The sequence below is a fragment of the Dryas octopetala genome, chromosome 9, assembly GCF_963921425.1.
Source record: "Dryas octopetala chromosome 9, drDryOcto1.1, whole genome shotgun sequence".
In the NCBI taxonomy this organism is placed as follows: domain Eukaryota; kingdom Viridiplantae; phylum Streptophyta; class Magnoliopsida; order Rosales; family Rosaceae; genus Dryas; species Dryas octopetala.
In genome coordinates, this window is record NC_141374.1 from 6,877,597 (window position 1) to 6,900,088 (window position 22,492).

At 36.5% G+C, this 22,492-nt stretch overlaps 2 protein-coding genes and 1 pseudogene across 2 annotated transcripts; 1 reads left to right on the forward strand and 2 right to left on the reverse strand.

Moving 5' to 3' along the window:
• Window positions 1-437: 437 nt before the first annotated feature.
• Window positions 438-4,066, reverse strand: LOC147273503 (Pentatricopeptide repeat (PPR) superfamily protein). The gene has a single exon (XM_086257487.1). It carries the CDS (start codon window positions 3,796-3,798, stop codon window positions 730-732), a length of 3,069 nt encoding a protein of 1,022 aa, XP_086113613.1. The 5' UTR covers window positions 3,799-4,066; the 3' UTR covers window positions 438-729.
• Window positions 4,067-10,223: 6,157 nt separating this feature from the next.
• LOC147273504 (secreted RxLR effector protein 161-like) lies at window positions 10,224-10,908 on the forward strand (annotated as a pseudogene).
• A 2,706-nt stretch (window positions 10,909-13,614) lies between these two features.
• On the reverse strand, window positions 13,615-17,975 carry LOC147273505 (CAAX protease self-immunity protein). The gene is made up of 9 exons (XM_086227966.1): window positions 17,528-17,975; window positions 16,999-17,150; window positions 15,368-15,463; window positions 15,196-15,258; window positions 14,934-15,002; window positions 14,750-14,852; window positions 14,590-14,661; window positions 14,121-14,209; window positions 13,615-14,005 (listed from the first exon to the last, which is right to left on the reverse strand). The coding sequence occupies exons 1-9, from the start codon at window positions 17,850-17,852 to the stop codon at window positions 13,865-13,867; spliced, it is 1,110 nt and encodes a 369-aa protein (XP_086084092.1). The 5' UTR covers window positions 17,853-17,975; the 3' UTR covers window positions 13,615-13,864.
• Between the last annotated feature and the right edge of the window lie 4,517 nt (window positions 17,976-22,492).

The following is a 22,492-nucleotide window of genomic DNA, read 5'->3' on the forward strand; positions in this document are numbered from 1 at the left end:
AATCAAGTCAACACTTAGTGATTGGGTCAGCGTGCGCCACGTCAGCGCCACGTAGGCGGATAACGGACTTCCTAACGGTAGTAGTAACGGAGGTATGAAATTGTGACAAAATGGAAGTTGATGTATGAAATTGAAACTTTTTAAACTTGAGGTACTAACTTGAAATAGGAGGTAAAGTTGAGGTACTAAATTGTAATTAACCCTAAAAAAAAACAACCAAATGTCTAACATGATAAAAAAGATCAACGTACAAATAAAACGACTAAAAAAAACATTAATTGTATTTAATTATCATCGTAATTATTTCAGTGTTTATACATTCATTTGATCATAAATAAATAACTAATTAATGATTTCAATTGAACTTATATTTTTTTAATAAGAATGATTTTGAAATGATAACTTAAAAATTACAATTCAGATCATTAGGTCACATTATAAGGTAGGCCACACATGCTCTCCTTTCTTTTGTGAAAAGAATAAGGACATCATCTTTAGGTCCTAACTATATATCTGGAAAACAGGAAATCCTATTTAGATACATATAGGACAGGGCAGAGCAGAGTTGCAGACTACTTCCGGGAAAGTAATTCTGGTTCTACTTTGCAATCTTTCTGAGAGAGAGAGAGAGAGAGAGAGAGAGAGAGAGAGAGAGAGAGAGGCCTTGGGAGGTAGCATGCGTAGTAATAACAAGATAGACTTGGCCTCAAATTACCATAGGGGCTTTTCTCACTCTTCGTGCAAGAAAGAATCTGTTTCAAGAGCATAGCCCTCTTCTTTCATTACTGCTGTCAAGTACTTTAAAGCTTCATGGATTTCACCAGCACTTGGATGAGACCTATCCCCTGCAACAAACAAGTTTGTCCTCTGTCCCACTACAATCCAACTACATCCAGGCAACTTTATCACTCCTTTTTCTTTCATTTCCCTCCTCAAAGAGCTAGCCTCATTCCAGTTTCCTAACTCAGCATATATATTGGAAAGCAGCACATATGGTGAAGAATTTTGTGGTTCTAATTCAATGAGTTTCTCAGCTGCTCGCCGTCCCCTTATGTCGTCTCCATGTAATCTGCAAGCACCAAGTAATGTGGCCCAAACCATAGCATTTGGTTCAAAATCTAGTCTGTCAATAAATTCCTCTGCTTCTTTAAGGAAACCCCATCGTCCTAGAAGATCAACCATGCAGGCAACATGATCCACCCTGGGTTGAATAAGATAATAATTAACCATAGAATCAAAGATCTGACGACCTTCAGATACCTTCCCTGCATGACTACATGCAGTGAGAACACCAAGGAATGTGACATCGTCAGGCATAACATGAGATTGCTTCATCTCATCAAAGATCTTCAATGCAAATTCTGCATAACCATTTTTAGCAAACCCAACTATCATCGAGTTCCAAGAAATAACACCTTTTTTGGTACCCATTTCTTGAAAAACTTGCGCAGAACTTCTCACATCCCCACATTTAGCATACATGTCTACAAGGGCACTACAGGTTAACTCGTCCAGATCAAAACCAGTATGAAAAATTAGGGCATGGATCTCTCTACCATCTTTCAAAGATGATACAACAGCACATGCGCGAAGAACACTAGCAAATGTTGCTTGGTCTGGTAGGGCATTATCATGAAGCATTTCTCGATACAACTGCAATGCCTCCTCGCTACAATCAGTTTGAGTGAGTCCCGAAATAATAGCGGTCCATAATACTTTACTTTTTGGCTTTGGAAATTCTGAGAAGAGAATTGCTGCATCTATCTTGCTTTGACAGTTCATGTACATGCCCAAGAGAGAGACACCCAAGAAGTCACCATCATATAAAAGGCCTCTCTTTAGTACTATGCAGTGGATTTGCCTACCCAGTATTAACATAAGAGGTCCACCGCATGCATCTAAAAGGCTTGAAAAAGTAACTTCAGTCGGGTTCAATCCTATGTCCTGCATCTCACGAAACAAATTTACTGCTTCTTCCAAGTTGCTATGACTTAACCCAGCAATCAGTGCATTCATGGAGACCACACTCCAATGGGGCATATAAGAGAGAGCTTTATGTGCATCCCCAATGATGCCACACTTGGAATACATGTCAATAAGGGAGCTCCCAGCATAAAGGCTTGTTTCCAGACCATTTTTAACTGAGAGACAGTGGACTTGCTGTCCAATCTCCAGTGATTGAACATTTGCACAAGCACTTAGTATACTGGCCAAGGACACTTCATCTGGCACAATTCCATGCATATTCATTCTTCGGAACATATTCAAAGCCTCATCCTCATCCTCTTCCTGCACATACCCAACAATAATTGCATTCCAAGAAATATTGTCTCGATTTCTTATTAGCTCAAATTGTTTCCTTGCTTCCTTGAGATCCCCTGATTTAGCATACATATCAACCAATGCATTTCCCACATATAAATTTGATGCAAAATGGTTCTTGATGATATGTGAATGCAATTGGCAACCCATTTCCAGATATTCCAAGCAAGAACATGCACTAAGGATGCTGGTGTAGGTAAATTCATCAGGGTGAAGACCACATCCCTTCATATTGGAAAACAATTCTATGACTTTGCAGGCATACCCATTCTGTGCATAACCCGCAAGCATTGCATTCCATAAGACAACATTTTTCTCTGATAGATAATCAAATATTTGCTTTGCAGCATCAATTTTCTTACACTTGGCGTACATATTGATTAAAGAACTTCCCGCATAAACATTAGAATCTAACCCCTGTTTTATTGCCATAGCATGAACTAGCAAGCCATAGTCAAGGGTTGCTAAACTAGCAATTGCACTTAAAACACTTCCTAGTGTGGATCTTGTCGGTTTTTCGCCAGCTTTTCTCATTTTCACGAAAAAGTTAACAGCTTCTTCCTCATACCCTTTCTTGGCATGCCCAGAAATCATCACATTCCATGCTACAACATTTGGACTGGGCATCTGGGAAAACAATTCACATGCATCACTTAGCCTTCCTAGGCCAACACAAGCATTTATGACAGTCACAAATGCCACCTGGTCCATCAAACCACCAACTCTCTGCATCCCCTTAAACACTTTAAGTGCCTCCTCAAGCAAACCAACTTGAACATACCCTGAAATCATTGTTGTCCAAGCAACTGTATCCAACTCCACCACACTGTCAAATATCTGTCGGGCATCACTTATACAATTGCACTTGGCATACATATCAATAAGTGCACCTTCACAAAATGAACTCAGCTCAAACCCCAGCTTAATAGCACCACAATGAACTTGTCTACCATACTCAATATTCACCAATCTTGCACAAGCAGACAGAACCATTGCAAACGTGAACTCATTCGGAAACACCCTGCAATTCCACATTAAACCAAATGAGTTGACAGCCTGCTTCAACAACCCCTTACTTGAATACATTGACAAAACCGAGTTCCAAGCAAACACATCCTTGTTCTCAAGGCGGTTAAATGCCTTCTCGGCAAAGCCCACGTTACCACACTTGGCATAGAAAGCAACAATGGCATTTCCTAGCAACCCTTTGGACCCAACTTCAAATTTTAAGCTGCGGGCATGGATAGCCTTGCAGGTTCTTGAAGCTTGAGCCTGCAGTCTCTCAGGCATTTCATCGAACACTTTGTGGGTTTTTATATGATTGCATTGTTGAAGACAGATTTGCGAGAGGTGGGTGTAAAGGGGCTCAGGGGTTCGATCGGAGCGAATTGACTCGGATGGAATCGTTGAGAGAGTGTTCTTTCGGTGGAAGGAATGTAAGGTTTTGAGGGGAGGTCCGAAGCCGCTGCACCTCATATCAAATTCACAAACAAAACAACACCCACCATTATTCACTAAATCTAAAGCAACCCTTTTTCATTCCTTCATTTTTTTTTTCTATAAATTTTAGTTACCGTGTGAGAATCGAGGATGAGAACCTTCATGCCGGAGATGTCCTGCAACATCCGGCTTACGTAATCCCGTACAACCGAAACCAGCATCATTTTTCAGATCGACGGCTACGATCTGATTCCGATGCCGATAATGATTTATTGATTGAATTTTCAGACAAACGGTCTGTCAAATTGTGTATAACATTCTATATGTATTTTCCGAACCTTGAATGATTTGGTAGTTATCTACTTATCTGTTGAATATTAAATATTAGTGAAGGTTTTGGTAAATAATTATCGAATAAATGATGATTTTATCTTTATTTTACAAAAGACGATAATATTAAAAAAAAAAAATTTAACAAAATATGTTAGAATGGTGAACTCAGTAATTGAAAGTGAGAGATTTAGCCTGGGCCACCAAAGCATCGAGAGTTTTTTTTTTTTTTTGGTGGAAAAGCATCGAGAATTTGAAAACTTGAAAAAAATAATCTTGGTAAAAATTCGAAACGATAAAAATTTAGACATTAGGGGTTTTGTCTATAATTTGTCCCTTATAAATGAGTTCAGGATGTGAAGTTAAACAGAGGGAAGAGCTCTATTGGATTGCAAGCTAAATAGGTTGTGAAATATAGGCCTGTTTAGCGCTTCTTAAGAAGCATTTTGCATCGTAGCACTTTGTAGCACTTTTAACCAGGGTGTTAAATTTCGAAATTTTCGGCAAAATTTTGCCGAAAATTTCGATTTTTTAGGGTGTCGAAATCGAAACCCATATTTGTTAAATTTTCGACATAATTTCGCCGAAATTGTCGAAATTATCGAAGTTTCGCCGAAATCTTCGAAATTTCGGCGAAATTTTCGGTGGTGAATCTGGTTTTGGGTTTTGGGTTTTGGAAGGCTGGGTTTTTGGAGAACAATGGAGCGGTGGCAGGGGCGGCAAGGGGGAGATCGAGGGAGAAAGAGGGGGTGGCGGCTAGCGGCGGCAGGGGGAGAGAGAAGCGACTGCAGGGGCGATGGCAGAGGGGGGCGACGGCAGGGGAGGTGAGGGAGAAAGAGAGGAGGGTGGGTTGTTGTCTGGTGATGGATTGGAGATGCACACACAGAGAAAGGGTGGGTTGTTGTCTGGATTGGAGATGCACAGAGAGAGAGAGAGAGAGAGAGAGAGAGGATGAAGAAAGGAAAGGAAGAAAAACAGTGCAGTGGATGAGTGTTGCGCTGGAGGCTCACAGTTCAAAAAAAGTCAAATCAAATTCCGTAATTTACTTTAGCTTGTAAATCCATCAATTTTTCAATAATTTCATTGGCATGATGACATGGCAGCACCAAAACCTGTGCAAAATGACCAAACTATCTATACTCATGCCAGTTTAGAGTCCCACGTTGCCAAGGTCAAATAAATTGACGAATTTATGAATTTAACTTATTTTGCAAACTGAAGTGTTAGTGTAGGGATTTGATATTTTTTGAAACACATATACTAAAACGAAAAATGGTCAAAACTACATGGACAAAAAGTGTAGTTTGGTGCCTGGAGCATCGGGGGAAAAGAAAAGAAAGGAAAGGAAGGAAAGAAAAAGAAGAAAAAAAAAAAAGAAAAGAAAAAAAAAAAAGAAGAAAAAAAAAAGAAAAGGAAGGAAAAAAAAAAAGAAGAAAAAAAAAATTAAAAGGTTTAGGGTTGATTGGGGTTTGGGCTTTTGGGCAATTGTAAAGAAAAAAAATAGTTTGAGGTTTTGTTTGGCCGTTTTGGAGTTTCGTTTAATTGTTTTTAAACCCTAAACTAGTAAACTCTAATATATTTTTATATAAAAAATAATTTAAAATACTCTAAAGGGCCTAAATCTTAATATCATATACCATATCCTAAACAATATAGAATATAAATTATAAAATATATAGAGTTTAGTGTACAGATTATAGAGTATAAATAATATACTAATTTCATATATTTATTACACTAATTTTATTTAATAGTATTTGTCTCCAGCGTGCATTATATTCATTTTATATTACATGAAACCTACTATATAATTTGATTTCTTCAATATTTTTTATCAATTTAGTAGATAATATGTTAAATAAACATATGGTAAAGTTTCATTCAAAATTTTCGTATTTTGATAACAATTTCCGTCATTTCCATCTAATTTTTGTCGAAATTTAAAAATCTTCGAAATTTCCGTCGAAATTTCTATCGAAATTTCCTCGAAATCCGAAATTTTATTCCTTACTTTTAACTAGTAGCAATTTTACATAAAAACATTTTATCGTTTGGTGTCATTATAAAAGTACTTTTATACTATACATAAGTACTTTTGATAATGTTTGGCAATCTAAACAATTTTTTATTTTTATTTCATAAACTTTTATTAATCATCATTTAGAAGAATATTTTTATTACTTTAAAAGTTTTTATAATCTATTAATCACGACCATCTACACAAATCTCATGGTTGACATTGCCCCACATCTTTATTTATAGATTTATTAATTTTTTTCCTCTTTTTAATTTGTTCTTTTGTTTTTTCTGAACTTATTTCTCTGTGTAAATGATGGGATGCTCTTCCCCTTCTTCATATTTTTCCTGCATTCACATCTACTTACAGAGTCTACTCTCTTCTATATCCCCCTCTCTCTTTCCTTCTGTAAATCACCATCTTTATTTCTCGGCAACATACTAGTTCAAGTTTTACCTCACCTCCATCTCATACTCACCGCTTTGGTAAAATTGAATGGTGCAAGTCCGCTGGACCATATCGAAATTTCTATTAATTTCAAAAGATCTTAGCAAATAAGTGAAGAGAAAGTTTAGGGATTCAGTTAGAAATTCAGATAAGTTGTTGCATTCAGTTTAAATAAGTTCTAGTCTTTAGGGTCCTTGCTTTGTGTTCCCAGTTACATCACGTTAGTTAGTTGTAAATGTGAGCTGGTCTTTCTCATTCTGTTAAGTTTGTAAAAGGCTATTTATAAGCCTATAATGCTCAATAAGATGTAGTCATTCCCATAACTGTTGTGTATTGTTCATCTCTGTATTTCATTTCTTAACATTTTGGTATCAGAGCCCCCACTGGGCCTGACAAAATCAAAGCAGCAGTCTTTGAGGTTCTTGCAGCAGCAAAGAAGATGACAACCGAAGGAAGTTTTGTGCAGCCAGCTATTCCTCGTTTTGATGGTCACTATGACCATTGGAGCATGTTAATGGAAAACTTCCTGCGTTCTAAGGAATATTGGGGGCTGGTAGAGACTGGCTATGTTGAACCAGAGAGTGGAGTGGCGCAGACAGAAGCACAGCGCAAGGGTCTAGATGAATTGAAGCTGAAAGACCTGAAAGTAAAAAATTATCTCTTTCAAGGCATAGATCGGACGATATTGGAAACCATTCTCGTGAAGGATACTTCCAAACAAATTTGGGAGTCAATGAAGAAGAAGTTTGAAGGGAATGCTAAGGTTAAGAGGTCACATCTACAAGCTCTCCGCAGAGAGTTTGAAACTCTAGAGATGAAGGCTGGAGAAGGAGTCTCCGAGTATTTCTCAAGAGTGTTGTCAGTGGCCAACAAGATGAGAACATATGGAGAGCAGATGCAAGACGTCACAGTGGTGGAGAAGATTCTCAGATCTTTGAGTGAGAAGTTTAATTATGTTGTTTGCTCGATCGAGGAATCCAAAGACATTGATCAACTCTCCATTGATGAACTGCAGAGTTCTCTGATTGTTCATGAGCAAAAATTCCAGCGATATACAGGAGAAGAACAGGCACTCAAGGTAACCTCTGAAGACAGATCCGGTGCACGAGGACGGGGTCAAGGCGCATACAGAGGCAGAGGAAGAGGGAGAGCCCGCCAGTCCTTCAACAAAGCAATAGTGGAATGTTATAAGTGTCACAAGCTTGGACACTTTCAATCTGAGTGTCCAAGCTGGAATGAGGAAGTCAACTATGCTGAAGCAGGAGAAGAAGAAGCGATGTTGCTCATGTCATATGTGGAAATGAACGATGCTCGAAGGGAAGATGTATGGTTTTTAGATTCTGGGTGTAGCAACCACATGTGTGGTGACAAGAGCCTATTCTGTAATCTAAATGAGGAATTTAGGCAGAAGGTAAAGCTGGGAAATAACACAAGGATGGCTGTGTTAGGAAAAGGCAACGTGAGGTTGACAGTAAAGGGTTTTACACATGTTGTCAGTGAAGTATTTTTTGTGCCTGAACTAAAAAACAATCTTCTGAGCATTGGTCAACTACAAGAAAAAGGGTTGATGATTCTCATTCAACATAAAAAGCTCAAAATTTATCATCCAGAGAAAGGGCTCATAATTCAGACCGAAATGACAACAAATCGGATGTTTGTGTTGCTAGCAAATTCACTGCCACCAAAGCCAGCTTGTCTCTACACTTCCACGCAGGATTTGGCACACTTATGGCACTGTCGCTATGGACATTTGAGTTACAAAGGATTGAGGACACTCCAGTTCAAAAAGATGGTGCATGGGATACCTCAATTCAAGAGTCCATCGACAGTGTGTGCTAATTGTATGATTGGGAAGCAACACAGGGATCCAATTCCAAAGAAAAGCAATTGGAGGGCCACAGAGAAGCTCCAACTTGTTCATGCAGACCTCTGCGGACCAATCTCTCCCATCTCCAACAGTAAGAAGAGGTACATTATATGCTTTATTGATGACTTTACTAGAAAGGCATGGACTTATTTTTTAGTCGAAAAGTCTGAAGCATTAAGCATGTTCAAACGTTTTAAAAATTATGTTGAGAAAGAAGTAGGAGGGTATATAAAATGTTTGAGAACAGATCGAGGAGGAGAGTTCACATCATTCGAATTCAATGAGTTTTGCACAGAACATGGCATCAAGAGGCAATTGACTGCAGCATATACTCCACAGCAAAACGGAGTAGCTGAAAGAAAAAATCGAACAGTGATGAACATGGTTCGATGCATGCTGGCTGAAAAAAAGATTCCCAAGACTTTTTGGCCAGAGGCAGTAAACTGGACAACATATGTTCTAAATCGGAGTCCTACATTGGTTGTAAAAAATCAAACACCTGAGGAAGCTTGGAGCGGCAACAAACCTTCAGTTGAGCATTTCAGGGTTTTTGGATGCGTGGCACATGTGCATATTCCTGATGTGAGAAGGACAAAGCTAGATGCAAAGAGCTTCACCTGTGTGTTATTGGGAGTAAGTGAAGAGTCTAAGGCATATAGACTCTATGATCCAGTTGCAAAGAAGGTTGTAATTAGCCGGGATGTAGTGTTTGAGGAAGACAAGTCTTGGAACTGGGATAGGAGCTATGAAGAACATATAATGGCTGATTTGGAATGGGATGAAGAAAATGTTAATGAGCCAGCGAACGCAGAGAATGATGGAGCAGTGAATGGGGAAGAGGAAGAAGTCACTGAAGAACCAGTTGATAGTGCACAAACTGGTGCAAATGAAAGAGAATCATCTAGTTCTAATGAAGGAAGAGTTAGAAGGCCCCCAGGGTGGATGAGCGATTATGTAAGTGGAGAAGGAATTTCAGAGGGAGAAGATACAGATGTTAATGAGGCTCTATTTGTTTCAGCAGATCCAGTGCATTTTGAGGAGGCAGTAAAGCATGACAAATGGAGGATAGCTATGGACGTGGAGATGAAGGCTATAGAGAGAAACAACACATGGACACTCACTGATCTACCTTCAGGTGCAAAGAAGATTGGAGTGAAGTGGGTCTATAAAATCAAACTCAAGGAGAATGGAGAAGTAGACAAGTTCAAGGCTCGTTTGGTGGCAAAGGGGTATGTGCAACAAAAAGGGGTAGACTACACAGAAGTCTTTGCACCGGTTGCGAGAATGGATACAGTGAGAATGATTGTGGCACTAGCAGCTCAGAAAGGATGGATTCTCTATCAACTTGATGTCAAATCCGCCTTCCTGCATGGGGAACTTAATGAAGAAGTATATGTGGAGCAGCCTAAGGGTTATGAGCTGAAGAACAATCCTCAGAAAGTATACAGGTTGAAGAAAGCCCTCTATGGACTAAAACAAGCTCCACGAGCTTGGTTCAGTCGTATTGAAGCACATTTCATAAGTGAAGGGTTCGAGAAGTGTTATAGTGAGCATACTTTGTTCATTAAAACAAATAAGGGAGGTAAGATTCTCATTGTTAGTTTATATGTCGATGACTTAATATTTTCTGGCAATGATGAATTGATGTTTGCCGAGTTTAAGAATTCTATGTTGAGGGAGTTTGATATGACTGATTTGGGGAAAATGAGGTTTTTTCTTGGCATAGAAGTATTGCAGAGGTCGGATGGAATTTATATCTGCCAAAGAAAGTATGCTTTGGAGGTGTTGAAGAGGTTTCAGATGGAGAATAGCAATTCGGTTCATAATCCCATTGTTCCAGGTTGTAAACTTTTTAAAGATGAGAATGGGATTAGTGTTGATGAGACTTTGTTTAAACAGATGGTGGGTTGTCTCATGTACTTAACAGCTACGAGGCCGGACTTGATGTTTGCAGTAAGTTTGATTAGCAGGTACATGGCTAAACCAACTGAGTTACATTTACTGGCAGCCAAGAGGATACTGAGGTATTTGAAAGGAACCACTGGACTTGGAGTTTTTTACAAGAAGGGAGGAAAAAGTGAAGGCCTGGTTGGTTATGCAGATAGCGACTATGCCGGAGATCTAGAAGACAGGAAAAGCACATCAGGTTATGTCTTCATGTTGGGATCTGGAGCTGTTGCCTGGTCCTCAAGAAAACAACCTATAGTTACACTTTCAACCACCGAAGCAGAGTTCGTGGCTGCAGCTGCTTGTGCCAGTCAAGCTGTTTGGATGAAGAGGATACTTGAGAAACTAAGTCTGGAAGAAAGTGAGTGTACCACAATTCTTTGTGATAATAGTTCCACAATTAAACTATCAAAAAACCCTGTGTTACATGGTCGAAGCAAGCACATTGATGTGCGCTTTCATTTTCTTCGTGATCTCACACGAGAAGGAGTAGTTGAGTTGGCTTATTGTGGAACACAAGATCAGCTGGCAGATGTGATGACAAAGCCCCTCACATTGGATGCGTTTCAGAGGTTTCGAAGTCAGATGGGAGTTTGCCAAGTTCCTGAATTAAACTAGTCAGTGTGAAACTAGTTTAAGGGAGGGAATGAAGAGAAAGTTTAGGGATTCAGTTAGAAATTCAGATAAGTTGTTGCATTCAGTTTAAATAAGTCCTAGTCTTTAGGGTCCTTGCTTTGTGTTCCCAGTTACATCACGTTAGTTAGTTGTAAACGTGAGCTGGTCTTTCTCATTCTGTTAAGTTTGTAAAAGGCTATTTATAAGCCTATAATGCTCAATAAGATGTAGTCATTCCCATAACTGTTGTGTATTGTTCATCTCTGTATTTCTTTTCTTAACAATAAGGTTGAAATTTATAAAAAATTTGCAGCAATCAAAATATATATTAATTTCATTTCAAAACAGCGTTTGAATAACCAAAAACAATCAGGACGTCAGGTGTTGTGAACATAAGTGAGGTTTTGAAATTTTGGGTTCGTGAGTTTTGATTTGTCTCTGATCGATTTGTACAAGAGAAAGAGAGAGGATGAAGGAGAGGAAGAAGAAAGGAATGGATCGGCAAAGAGAATGGATAATTAAAGTAAAAGTGAAATGGGGCTGTTTGTACAAGAAGACCAATCTCATTGTTTGCTCCATTAACATTGTTGTTGCTTTGGTATGGTTTTTGTTGGATCCAAAATCTTCAAGGAAGAATAATTTTTCCTACAGGTGTGATGAACTTGGGGATCAGACTGTGGATCGTCAAATGGGCTTGAGCTCGTTGTCTGTTGTTGGATCTTGATTTGTTTTTAAATAGCAGATGGAGTATCTTCAAAAGGTTCTCCAATGCTCAAATCAGTGTCTGTTTGATTTCAGTATGTTCAAAGGAATGAGTTGCATCCTTTGGTAAACAACTAACGTCGTTAATTGTAGTTTCAGCTGACTTGGGGTTCAGGTTCATGACTTGTGTGGTCCAAGCATTTTATTTTCCACACGTAAACGATCCCATAATCCATGCATGGATTGCTTGCTTCCCACACCTCACGTTCATATCTCACTTTGTTCATGTGGTCTTTATCCACTTCTTTGCATACGTCACCTGAAAGGGATATTTTGGGAACTTTAAAAAATTCATTAAAAGAAGCCAAATGCTATATGAGTCTTGCTAAACTTATAGGAAGAAGCACCTCTCATGAACTTCTTCCAAAACCACTTCAAGTGCTTTTAAAATGGTCCAAAGCACTTTTGAATTTTTTTGCCAAACAATACATTTTACAATTAGAAGTGTTTTTACCTATTTAAAAGTGTTTTTAATCCTTTTAGGCCTTCTACAATGCAACCTAAATCTGATCCCCAAACTCATTTTTTTGGTATAAAATGGGTATAATCCAGCCACAATGGATCGGAATATGATCCCCATAATTTTTTGAGACCCAAAAACTATCCCTAGTTTGGGGTATAGACTATACCAAAAACCAAATTAAATGGCTGGCCCACCAACAAATAAAAACTGATAGAAAAGCTCATAATGTCAAGGCTGTACGCAGGCCCCACAATTAAAAAAAATGAGTGGATGGTGACATGATGGGTGAATGAAAAGCAATGACTCCTGCATGAAGTTTTGGCTTTGTTTTGATTTGCAATTCACAGTCCAGATCTGCATGCCGTTGAAAATCAATGACCCATATCAGTTAAATGTAATTTTTGAAAAAATAATAATAATAATAATAATAAATATTGAAAAAATTGAAGAAAAAAAATGTCAAAAAAATCTGAAAAAATTCAGAATTTTTTTTGAAAATTCATTTAATTTTATAACGACTAGTATACCAAAAATTCTATATAAACCTCATTCTTCTTAGTTTTTTCTTCACATCCTTCTCTCTTTTACACCACATTTTCATCAAATTTAGTGAATTTAATATGGTTAGAAATCTTGGTTGGTCCAAAAATGAAGATATTGCTCTAGTTTAAGCTTGGTTAGAAAAGTCTCCAAATTCAAAACTTAGTGCACAACAAAAAAATGATATATTTTGGGCCGAAATTTAATATTAATATTGATGTCATTTTGAAGAGCTAATTAAATTATTAACAATTATATAATATTCTCAATCATAAAATATTTTTAATATTTAATTAACGGGCACTTAGTCAATTTTAAGATTAAGTAAATGAGTTAAATATTAATATTCTCATATTTGAGCCTCAACACTATTGTGTTGGTGATTCCCAAAATCTATATTTTTACACTTTTTGATACCCAAAATTGAATTGGGTATTGGATATTTAGGAATCACCATTATAGAAAGCTTTAGAAGCAGTGCCAAACAAGCCAGCCTCTCATCCCAAAGGGACGTGTGGATGGAGAATGGAATTCTGTTGAATATGTGAAGGGCTGCATCAAATATGATTCATATGTGGAACTTATGTGGCCTGAAAGAGCAGGGACAAAAAAAAAATGTGATTATGGAAGGGGAGGGGTTAATGAGAGCTCAAGGTCAACAGGTTGATTGTGCTAAGAGGGCCATGCAAGCTCTGTAGTCCAGAAAGTAAAGGATAGTAAAACAAACTAACTGAAAATAAAAACGAAAAACGTCTGCGCTACAAATCAATGTACAAGTTATTTTTTCATGTTGTTTTCTCTAGAGGTTCTAACCTCAAATACTCTCCCAAATGTCATAACTGATTAAAAAAAACAGAGAGTCGATTCAGCCACCAAAAGGAAAGAGCCAAGTCAATGTTTACACCTCATGACATGAATTTCATGAAACTACAATTTGTATCACGATTATGTATACAGAACTAACCATCTACAAATTACATTGATACAACATGTGCTGCTTGATTTTTTCAACTTACGTTAATATACAATATACCGAACATTTTCTCTGCTATGTAATGTACAAATTCTCTCCACATTTGGTTATTCCACATTGTAAAGCTCCTCGTACCTTATTCTACTTTTTTCCTTCTACTTTAAGCTCTTGGATTCTCTGGTGTAGTCTTCTCCGATGATCATGTATTTTCCAAAGGCCATGGCCCAATATCACAGCACAGTAAATGCCATGTGTTATCATAGGAGCAAGAATATTATTCGTCTGCCACATTTTTTTCATAAAACATAAAGAAATTCAATTATTAAGTTTCATCATCTTCAAAGTATAGTGTAGGTAGTTGGTGAACAAAAAATTTGTAACCAAGAAACAAAAATACCTGGATCCACTCAAAACCAAGATAGAGAGCCAGAAGTCCTTCGAGCAAGGGAGAGTAGATCTTCTTCATTTGCCTCCTCTGATACCAAGCTGCGGAACATCCACCAGAAACCAATGGTGAAATGATAATTCAGATGTTCATGCCAGATTTAGAAATATATCAGTTTCTTTTCTCCATCTTCTTAGCAACCAAAAGGAATTGAGTTCTTGTAGAGTCCGTAAAGCCAGTTTACTAGGTTCTTTGAATTATGGAAAAAGTGGAACCATTTGGATATATATTACACAGAAATTTAAGCATGGATTAGCAGCACAAAGTGAAGTGATGTTACATAATGGCAATTACCAGTCATCTGTTGAAAATTTTATACCATCTAATTTAGTGCCACAAACATGAAACTAGCTTATTTCAAAGTATTATGTGAAACAAGATGGATTGAATGACAAACTAATGCTGGGGAAAGGGGTTGAACCTGCAAAAAGCTTTTTCATATCTTCACGACCAGAGCGAGATTGTAAAACTGGTGCAACTACATAAGCAGGATCTGCAAGAAGGAGCAACAACTGATCATCATACTTGTGCCAATAAATTTTTCACAGAAGTTACTTAAAATGGACTTTGAGAGAATCAACCTTTGGGAGAGGCAGCCACATAATACAGAGAACCTGTAAGCGCAGCTGTAATCACCGCTGCAAATGCCTGAGCAAATGGGACAAATGGGGGAAGAACTCCAGTCTACAAAATAGAGCGAATTCATCAGAAAGTGTTTGTTGCTTCTGATGACAGGAAAGAAAAGTCAAAGAAAAACTGCAATACCAGAGACGCCATTCCTCGAGCATCCGCCATCAGATCTGTGCCCCTTAGAAATATATCGGCCAGTGATCCCTTTAAAGTCACAAATGAGAGGGAAAAAAATCATAATGATTTATTACTCCTAGAAGAACAGTGATTCTTCAGCCTTATTCACAAATCCTGAAGCTTACAATTTGTGCATATGACAATAAATGCTAAATTTATCAAGTGATATCTTTTAACTATATAATAAGGTCAAAATATATTATATTCAATAATAGCATACCTGAACAGCAGCCCTGTAGAAAAGCTCCTCACCCACAGAGCTTGCAGCAACAATGAGTATAAACTGCGACATTGTAGTAACAAGCATATCAATTGACACAATTGTTTCTTGCTTTATCCAAGCAGGAGGACCATAATGTGCATTACAAAAACATCAATTTAAGATGGTATACCTGTAAAGGTGACATTCCATAAAAGAAGCTTCGGAGCTCCTCATCCTCTACGTCTCTAATAGCACGAGCATGAGGTGACAACTTCACAACTTCATCCTATATTTACATTGGTTAGTCACAAAAAGTTAGAAGGCAAAACCTAAAAGAAGCCTAAGTTAAATATGAAACACTAATAAAAATAACTTTTTCTTTTCCTTTTCATTTATATCCAAATGTCTATAATTCAAACAAGACCGCACTTCAAATATACATCTTGAGCACTTCAGACCAAATATAAAAGAACAAAGAAAAATTATATATATCAGGGAAGATTTTTTTTTATATAGCTAATTTACACCATGAAAGATTTTCATATACAAAACTTGAACAATGTAACAAGGTGTTAGAACTGTTAGATTATTATAATTATATTTATGCTAGACTAGGGGTATTATTGTAATCTCCTATCTTATGATATAAATACAGTGCTAAGGTGAAGGGGCTGATTACAGGACCCTAAACCTATTCTCTAAATCTCCCATTCCCTTCACCTTATTCTTTCTATAAACCTAATCTTTTGCAATACACAACTTAACTTGGTATTCGAGGATCCGATCCAATCCTAGAAGTCATTAAAACCATCTGTAAATGAGCAGGAGGTGTGATGAAATCAGCATTCATACAATGGTGTCATGTTAACATCAGCACCCAGACAAACACCAAGGTGCACTAATTTTGAGCTTGTTTGTCATATTTCGCTTACTTGAAGAGTGCAGCTGGGTGAGGACTGTAGTATAAGCCCTATGATTCCTTATATATGACTGATTTCAGTGATGGTAACTAGGCTGAGATAGGCAGTCCATCTTTGCCTATTGTACCATTGTAGGAGTAATCTTGTGACTTGCGAAATAAGAAGTAGAATGTCTTGGTCTGTTTTAGTGCTGAAGCTGAGCATAGGGTTATAACTCATACTCCTTGAAATATTATGGGCTTCTTCTCTTCTTCAAGACATTGATATTGACATTCCTACTCTGGTGCAGATGCACTATGACAATCAAGCTGCTATCATTGTTCCACTAGTGCACCAAACATATAAAGGCTTAGTTTCACTCCATTTGGGGTTTGTTCATGCAAAAACAGACTGTCACTCCTAATATTTGTTCAGATGATCAACTAGATGACATTGTCACCAAGTCGTTAGATCAAGCTTCTTTTCATCAGTTGAGTTTCAAGTTGGGCATGTTTGATATGTGTGCTCGAGCCTGTGGCGGAGTGTTAGAGTTGTAAGAATGTTATAATTATTCTTATGCCGGGAGTATTGTTGTGACCCCATATCTTGTTATATAAATACAATGCTAAGGTGAAGGGGTTGAGTGCAGAACCCTAAACCTATTGTCTAATCTCCCCTACTCTTTTGCTTCTGCCTTCATCTGTGAAACCTAACTCCGTATATATCATATACAATTCAAAGTCCAAACAAATCCCATGAAATCATTAAAACCCAGCTACCATGTCGTTCAAATCAAGTCATGTATAATGAAAAATCCTTTGTGATTATATCATTACTTTTCTTTTGCAGAATCATATATATATGTATATATCATTACTCAAAAAAAATAAAAAAAATAAATAACTAAGATAAATCAACTTACATCTAGTATAAAAAGGAGGGCCATGATTGGTGGAGCTGCATATCCAAGCCCTTGTACAATTGCATCCAAAGATACTTGGAAACCCCCCACGCTATCGATCCCAGTTATTGAGCATATAAATCTTCCTGCTAGAGCCATTGCACCATATATACCTGATCGTCAAAAATAAAATAAAAAATCAACAAACTAATCATATATAATTTATCCATTTTCTCTCTTTATCATGATTAAAAAAACAAAAATAGAAAGAAAAATAAAACTGTACCCAACAAAAGAAGAAAATTGAGTATCAAAATTGAATCTTTTATTAGTGAAATTAATAGAATAAGGATTCGTTATCCACACACAGGGTGACAAATTAGTAATTATGTTAATTATGAAGCAAGTGAACAAGTCATAGCAATTAGAGGTTTATTATGTTAATTATAATTATTATTTCTTTGCATTAGTTTTTAACTTTTTATTCATCAACTGTATAAAAAATAGAAAAAATATAAAATAAAATAAAACGAAAGAAGAAAGAGCTTACCTATTCCATAGCTAAGTCTAACAACAGCACCAATCTTTTCCCAGACAGGAAACTCAGCTTCGCTGAAGCTCGGATTAAATGTGGTCACCTCCATGGCAGGGCCTGTGAACCCTCCTCCCCGACTCTCTGCCTCTCTTCCATCAATGCTTTCACTACTCCGTTGCTCCGCCGAACCCCTAACCGGCCGTACAGAAACCCTAGCTCCTTCGGACAAGGCCAACCTGCTCTTTCTCGTAACCGGAAAATCGCAGAGGCCGAGTTTGCTACAAAACGACGCCGCCGTGGGAGCATTAGGAGCGGTCAACAATACGAGTGGAACGTCCATTCTTTGTAGCGAGCAAAGAAATCGTGAAAACGGGTTCGTTTAGACCGAGATATCGGGCCGATACGAAGTCCTCTACGTCTTCATTGAGCATACTCCAGTGTGTTTTGGTTGGTTCTGGTTTGAGTTTCGCAGAGATATATGTTGGCTTTTGACTGGTCGCTTTTTTATTTCTGACTTTTTGAAGGGTTTATAGCCGTTGATTTCAGGGAGGAGAGATCAGACGGCGGGGACGGAGAGTGAGTTGGGCCCAATGCTGACATGGCATTATTGTTCGCAGAAGGTGAGGGAATATCCCGTCCCTCTATAAATGATTGACACGTGGAGATAATGCTGGCTACACGTGAGTTGTCTTTTCGTGTAGATAATTGGTAATGGGCCGGAGACGAGCCCAATAATATTTTCCAAGAAGCGTGAAAGAATTTTTTTCCTTATTTTGGAAAAGGTTAGCAATGTTTCAAGTATTGTTCCACTTAATTTTGGAAAAACAAATTATTTTTCACTCCACTTAAATTTTTAAAAAATTTGCAATGTAAGACTTAAGATCAAATTCATTAAATTTTATGTTAACGTAACATCACCCTCTTAGTAAGGGTGGGTGTCAGGAAGTTTGACAATTTTGCAACTTTTCAAATCGAAATCAATCAAATAATTGGTCGGTCAGTCAGTGCAGATCTTGAAATGGGTTGTTAATTTGGCCAAGAAAACTAGAGATTTGGCGATGGCCAAAGGCAATATGATCCTATTGATGACCAAAAAGAAGCAACGGTATGATGCATTCCAATGGCCAAACAAAGACAATGTGTGATTACAATGGGCAATGGCATCAGCATAGATCAAAGAGATGGTGGGGAGGAGGAGTTGGAACGAGAAAAAAGCAAATATGGGGTAGGATTTCATATTAGATTAGGGATAAATTAATATAATATTATTTATAATATATAATTATATATATAGAAAATTAAGATTAAATATCAAATCTTAATAATTTTTTGGTATAGCATGAAGATCATATAATATTTTAATTGAACTACCAAATTTAAATGTAATTTTTTAGATTATGTCACAAACATATTGACCCCTTTGATTTGAGTCTTTTTCATTTGACATTTTTGTCTTTTGGTCCACATATGATGAGTGTTAGTTAAAATTTATAAGGTTTTCACAAAATTGCCTTTGAGGCTTATATTATCTTGAAAATTTATTAATGTGGTCTCAACTTCACATTTAGTTGTGATTGTACGACACTCACAACTTCAAATTTAGTTGTGATTGAACGACAATCACATCTAAGTTGTGAGACAATCACAGTACGTTGTGACTTAATTAAATTTTTTTTAAAGAAATTATACTACAATATAATATAAATAGATGTCAAAACAATACTTTTACTCAAAATAATATATAGTATAGTGGTGTGAGTTGTTTTTTTCAATTTACCAATACAGTCATAATTAAGTTATGAATGGATTGATTTTATTTTATTTTAATATAATATAGTATAAATTAATGTAATATTTTTTTATTGTAGTGGCATGTGATATAATATTTATAAATTTTAATATCTTTTACTTTATTATTTTATTAATTTTTTAACTATATCTAATTTAAAATACTATTTAATTTTGATACTAAATTAAAAAATTATTAAAATTTAATAGTTAAAACTAATGTACCTTTATATATATTAGTGAGCGCGTCCATTTGAAATGAGCTGTCCATAATCGCAACCCATAGCCGTCTTGACCCTTATTGGTTTAGTCCATGCCTTTTTTTTTTTTTAAAGTTGTAGCCGTCGTCCCAAGCCGAGTCTAGCGGGCAGTTTTGAGGGAGTTTTAGTGCATCTCCAATGTTAAAGTCAACATTTGGATGTCAATATCTACTTTTTGACACTCGCTTTTTTAACATCCACACTCCAAAATTTCTCTAATGCCTGAGATAAACATAAGTTTGTGAGCTCATTGCTTAGAGTAAAGTCCAATTCTCCAACAATTGTAAACAAATTAATGAGTTACTTAAACAACTTTATACCTGTAGGGGTTTTCTTATATGCAGAATAAGCTGAAGGCGTCAGCTATTTTCATTAAACTTAGTGTTCTTTGGTCCAATGAGGAATTGTACTAGACAACGATTCCAGGTCAGCTCAATTTTGAATGGGGATGCTAATACCTGTATTTTTCATGTGTCAACGATGCTACACAGAAGCCATAATCGGGTTCTCCAACTAAAAACTCATGGCGACTAATGGATTCAGGGGGAAAGACAAATAATAGAAGAATTTGAAACTTATTACAAGTCATTATTTACTACTATAGTAGTACTATGGTTGAAAAAAAATAAATAAAAGAAAAAATAAAGATTACATCTCTAACTTAGGTTGAAAAAATAAGAATGATGAAAAAGGAAAAATATGAAGAAGTAGAAGACTAAAACGATGATGATGCATAAAAGAATGAGAATAGACATTTGACTTAGGAAGAAAAAAAGATGGAAGAAGAACAATATATCTCTGACTTAGGTTGGAAAAAAAAAAAAGTTAAGAATATAGAAGGAAAAAAAAAAAAAAAAACTAGATCACTGAGCATTATATGAAGAATATAAAAGAAGAAGATGAAATGAATTTTATTTACCATGTCTTCAAAATTTTATTTGAAGAAGAAGATCGAAGAAGAAAAAATATATATAATTTACCACCCAGAAGAAGCTACCTAAGAACAAGTGAACAAACTATCAATGTTAATTCACCACCCAAGTAAAATCATATGCAATTCTAAGTAACAGTGTCTGGCAGTATGTATTATATTTATCCGATTTCATATTAAATTCACTATGTGATTAAGTATCTTCAAATTTTGTTTTTAAAGTAGTAGATAATTGATTAAATAAATATCTTTTAAAGTTTTATTCAAAATTTCCTTATTTTTCTCACAATGTCTACCGTTTTTGTCTAATTTTTACCAAATCGATATTTCTTTGAAATTTCCATCAATACCGACATTAAAGTCCTTGGTTATACTCAAAGTCGTGTATGTGTCTTCAATGTATATTTAATTATCTATAAAAAAAACTTCTCGCATGCGTTAAATAAATGAGAATGTTCATTGTGAGAAAATAATGTCATATGCGTAATAGAAAAAGACTTTTATATACGCCAATAGAGGGATTAGTAATTGCTTTAACATGATACAGATGACTTCATGGCCGTAGAAAAAAAACATAATACAGATGACTTAGAAATTTCCTATGTGGATTAATAAGGTGAGTTGTAATAAAATTGGAATCCACCTCATGCATTTTACTCAATTATTATCCAGCTCAGAGTAGTGCAGGCTAATCTTTTTAAAATTTGAACACATTCAGACCCTCACTCCCTGTATATGTATTGGAAATAATTGGAAAACCTCAAACTTTCCATATTACCCCAATCTATCTTGGAATTTGGTCTAATCATTACCACTGATTTTCCTAATCAGACGGTCAGCCTAGTAATCCCCAAAGGGCTTATTATGGAAGTGCCAGCAGCAAACACAGCTTGTATTCATTTTTTTAATTAGAAAAAAAAAAAAAAACAGAAAAGAATGGATGAACTGATGAACATAATAGAGCACCGACCTTCCCATTTATAAAAAATTAAATTAAAATTATGATTCTCGCACGCCATCCCTCACTATTTAAAATCAGTTATTTCTGCTATATGTTTGCCCACGCACGTTAAACACGTGTCATATTTCTAGTGGGTGGTATAGTTCTCAGTCGTGCCGAGTTGGACTTTCGCATGCATACGGGCGGAAGTTAGCAAAGACCCCTGTGGAACAACGCGTGACGTCCCTAACTACCCTTAAGGGTGTAATAATCACCTGCTCTGCACCTTTACTTAACCAGTGTCCAAAATTCGCCACGTGGCAAGTCTCGTTTACTTTTTACTAATATATTATTATTTCATGAACAATACTTGGGTCACTCCTTGAGGTACCTCAAGGTCACCCCACTCTCCTCAAATTATGATTTCGGCAATGTCAGCGCATAATCAGAACCGTTCACTTTTTAGATAACATATTAAATATCATTTCTTCAAAAAATCAAATCAATTGGAAATCGTTTAGTTATATAACTGTTGTCAATTAAATAAAAAAATAGATAGTTTTCAATTAAAAAGTGATTTTTTTACTAAACCGTTGATTTTTTTATTTAATTAACAACAGTTATATAACCAAACAATTTTCGATTGATTTGATTTTTTACAAAGATCGTCTTTAATATGTTATCTAAAAATTGAACGATTCTGATTATATACCAACATTGCTAAAATCATAATTTGGGGAGATGGAAAATGGGGTGATCTTGAGGTACAACTAAGGGTGACCCAAATATTGTTCTTATTTCATTGGCTGGGTAAAATACAGTTCACGCACTGCATAACTCATACTGCATTAAGAAATCGCATGCACACGTGCCACGTGCCACGCGGCCCCTATAGCTTATTCCATCCGCAGCTTTAAATACTAGCTTTACTAACTTGCATCTCAGCCGTTAAATCGTACTCCATCCTCCACCGTTGATCAAGCTCTAACATATCGGACGGCTGTAAACGGATAAGGTGTAGGTACGGCCTAGCAATAGACGGACGTAGCCCCATAAAAAAA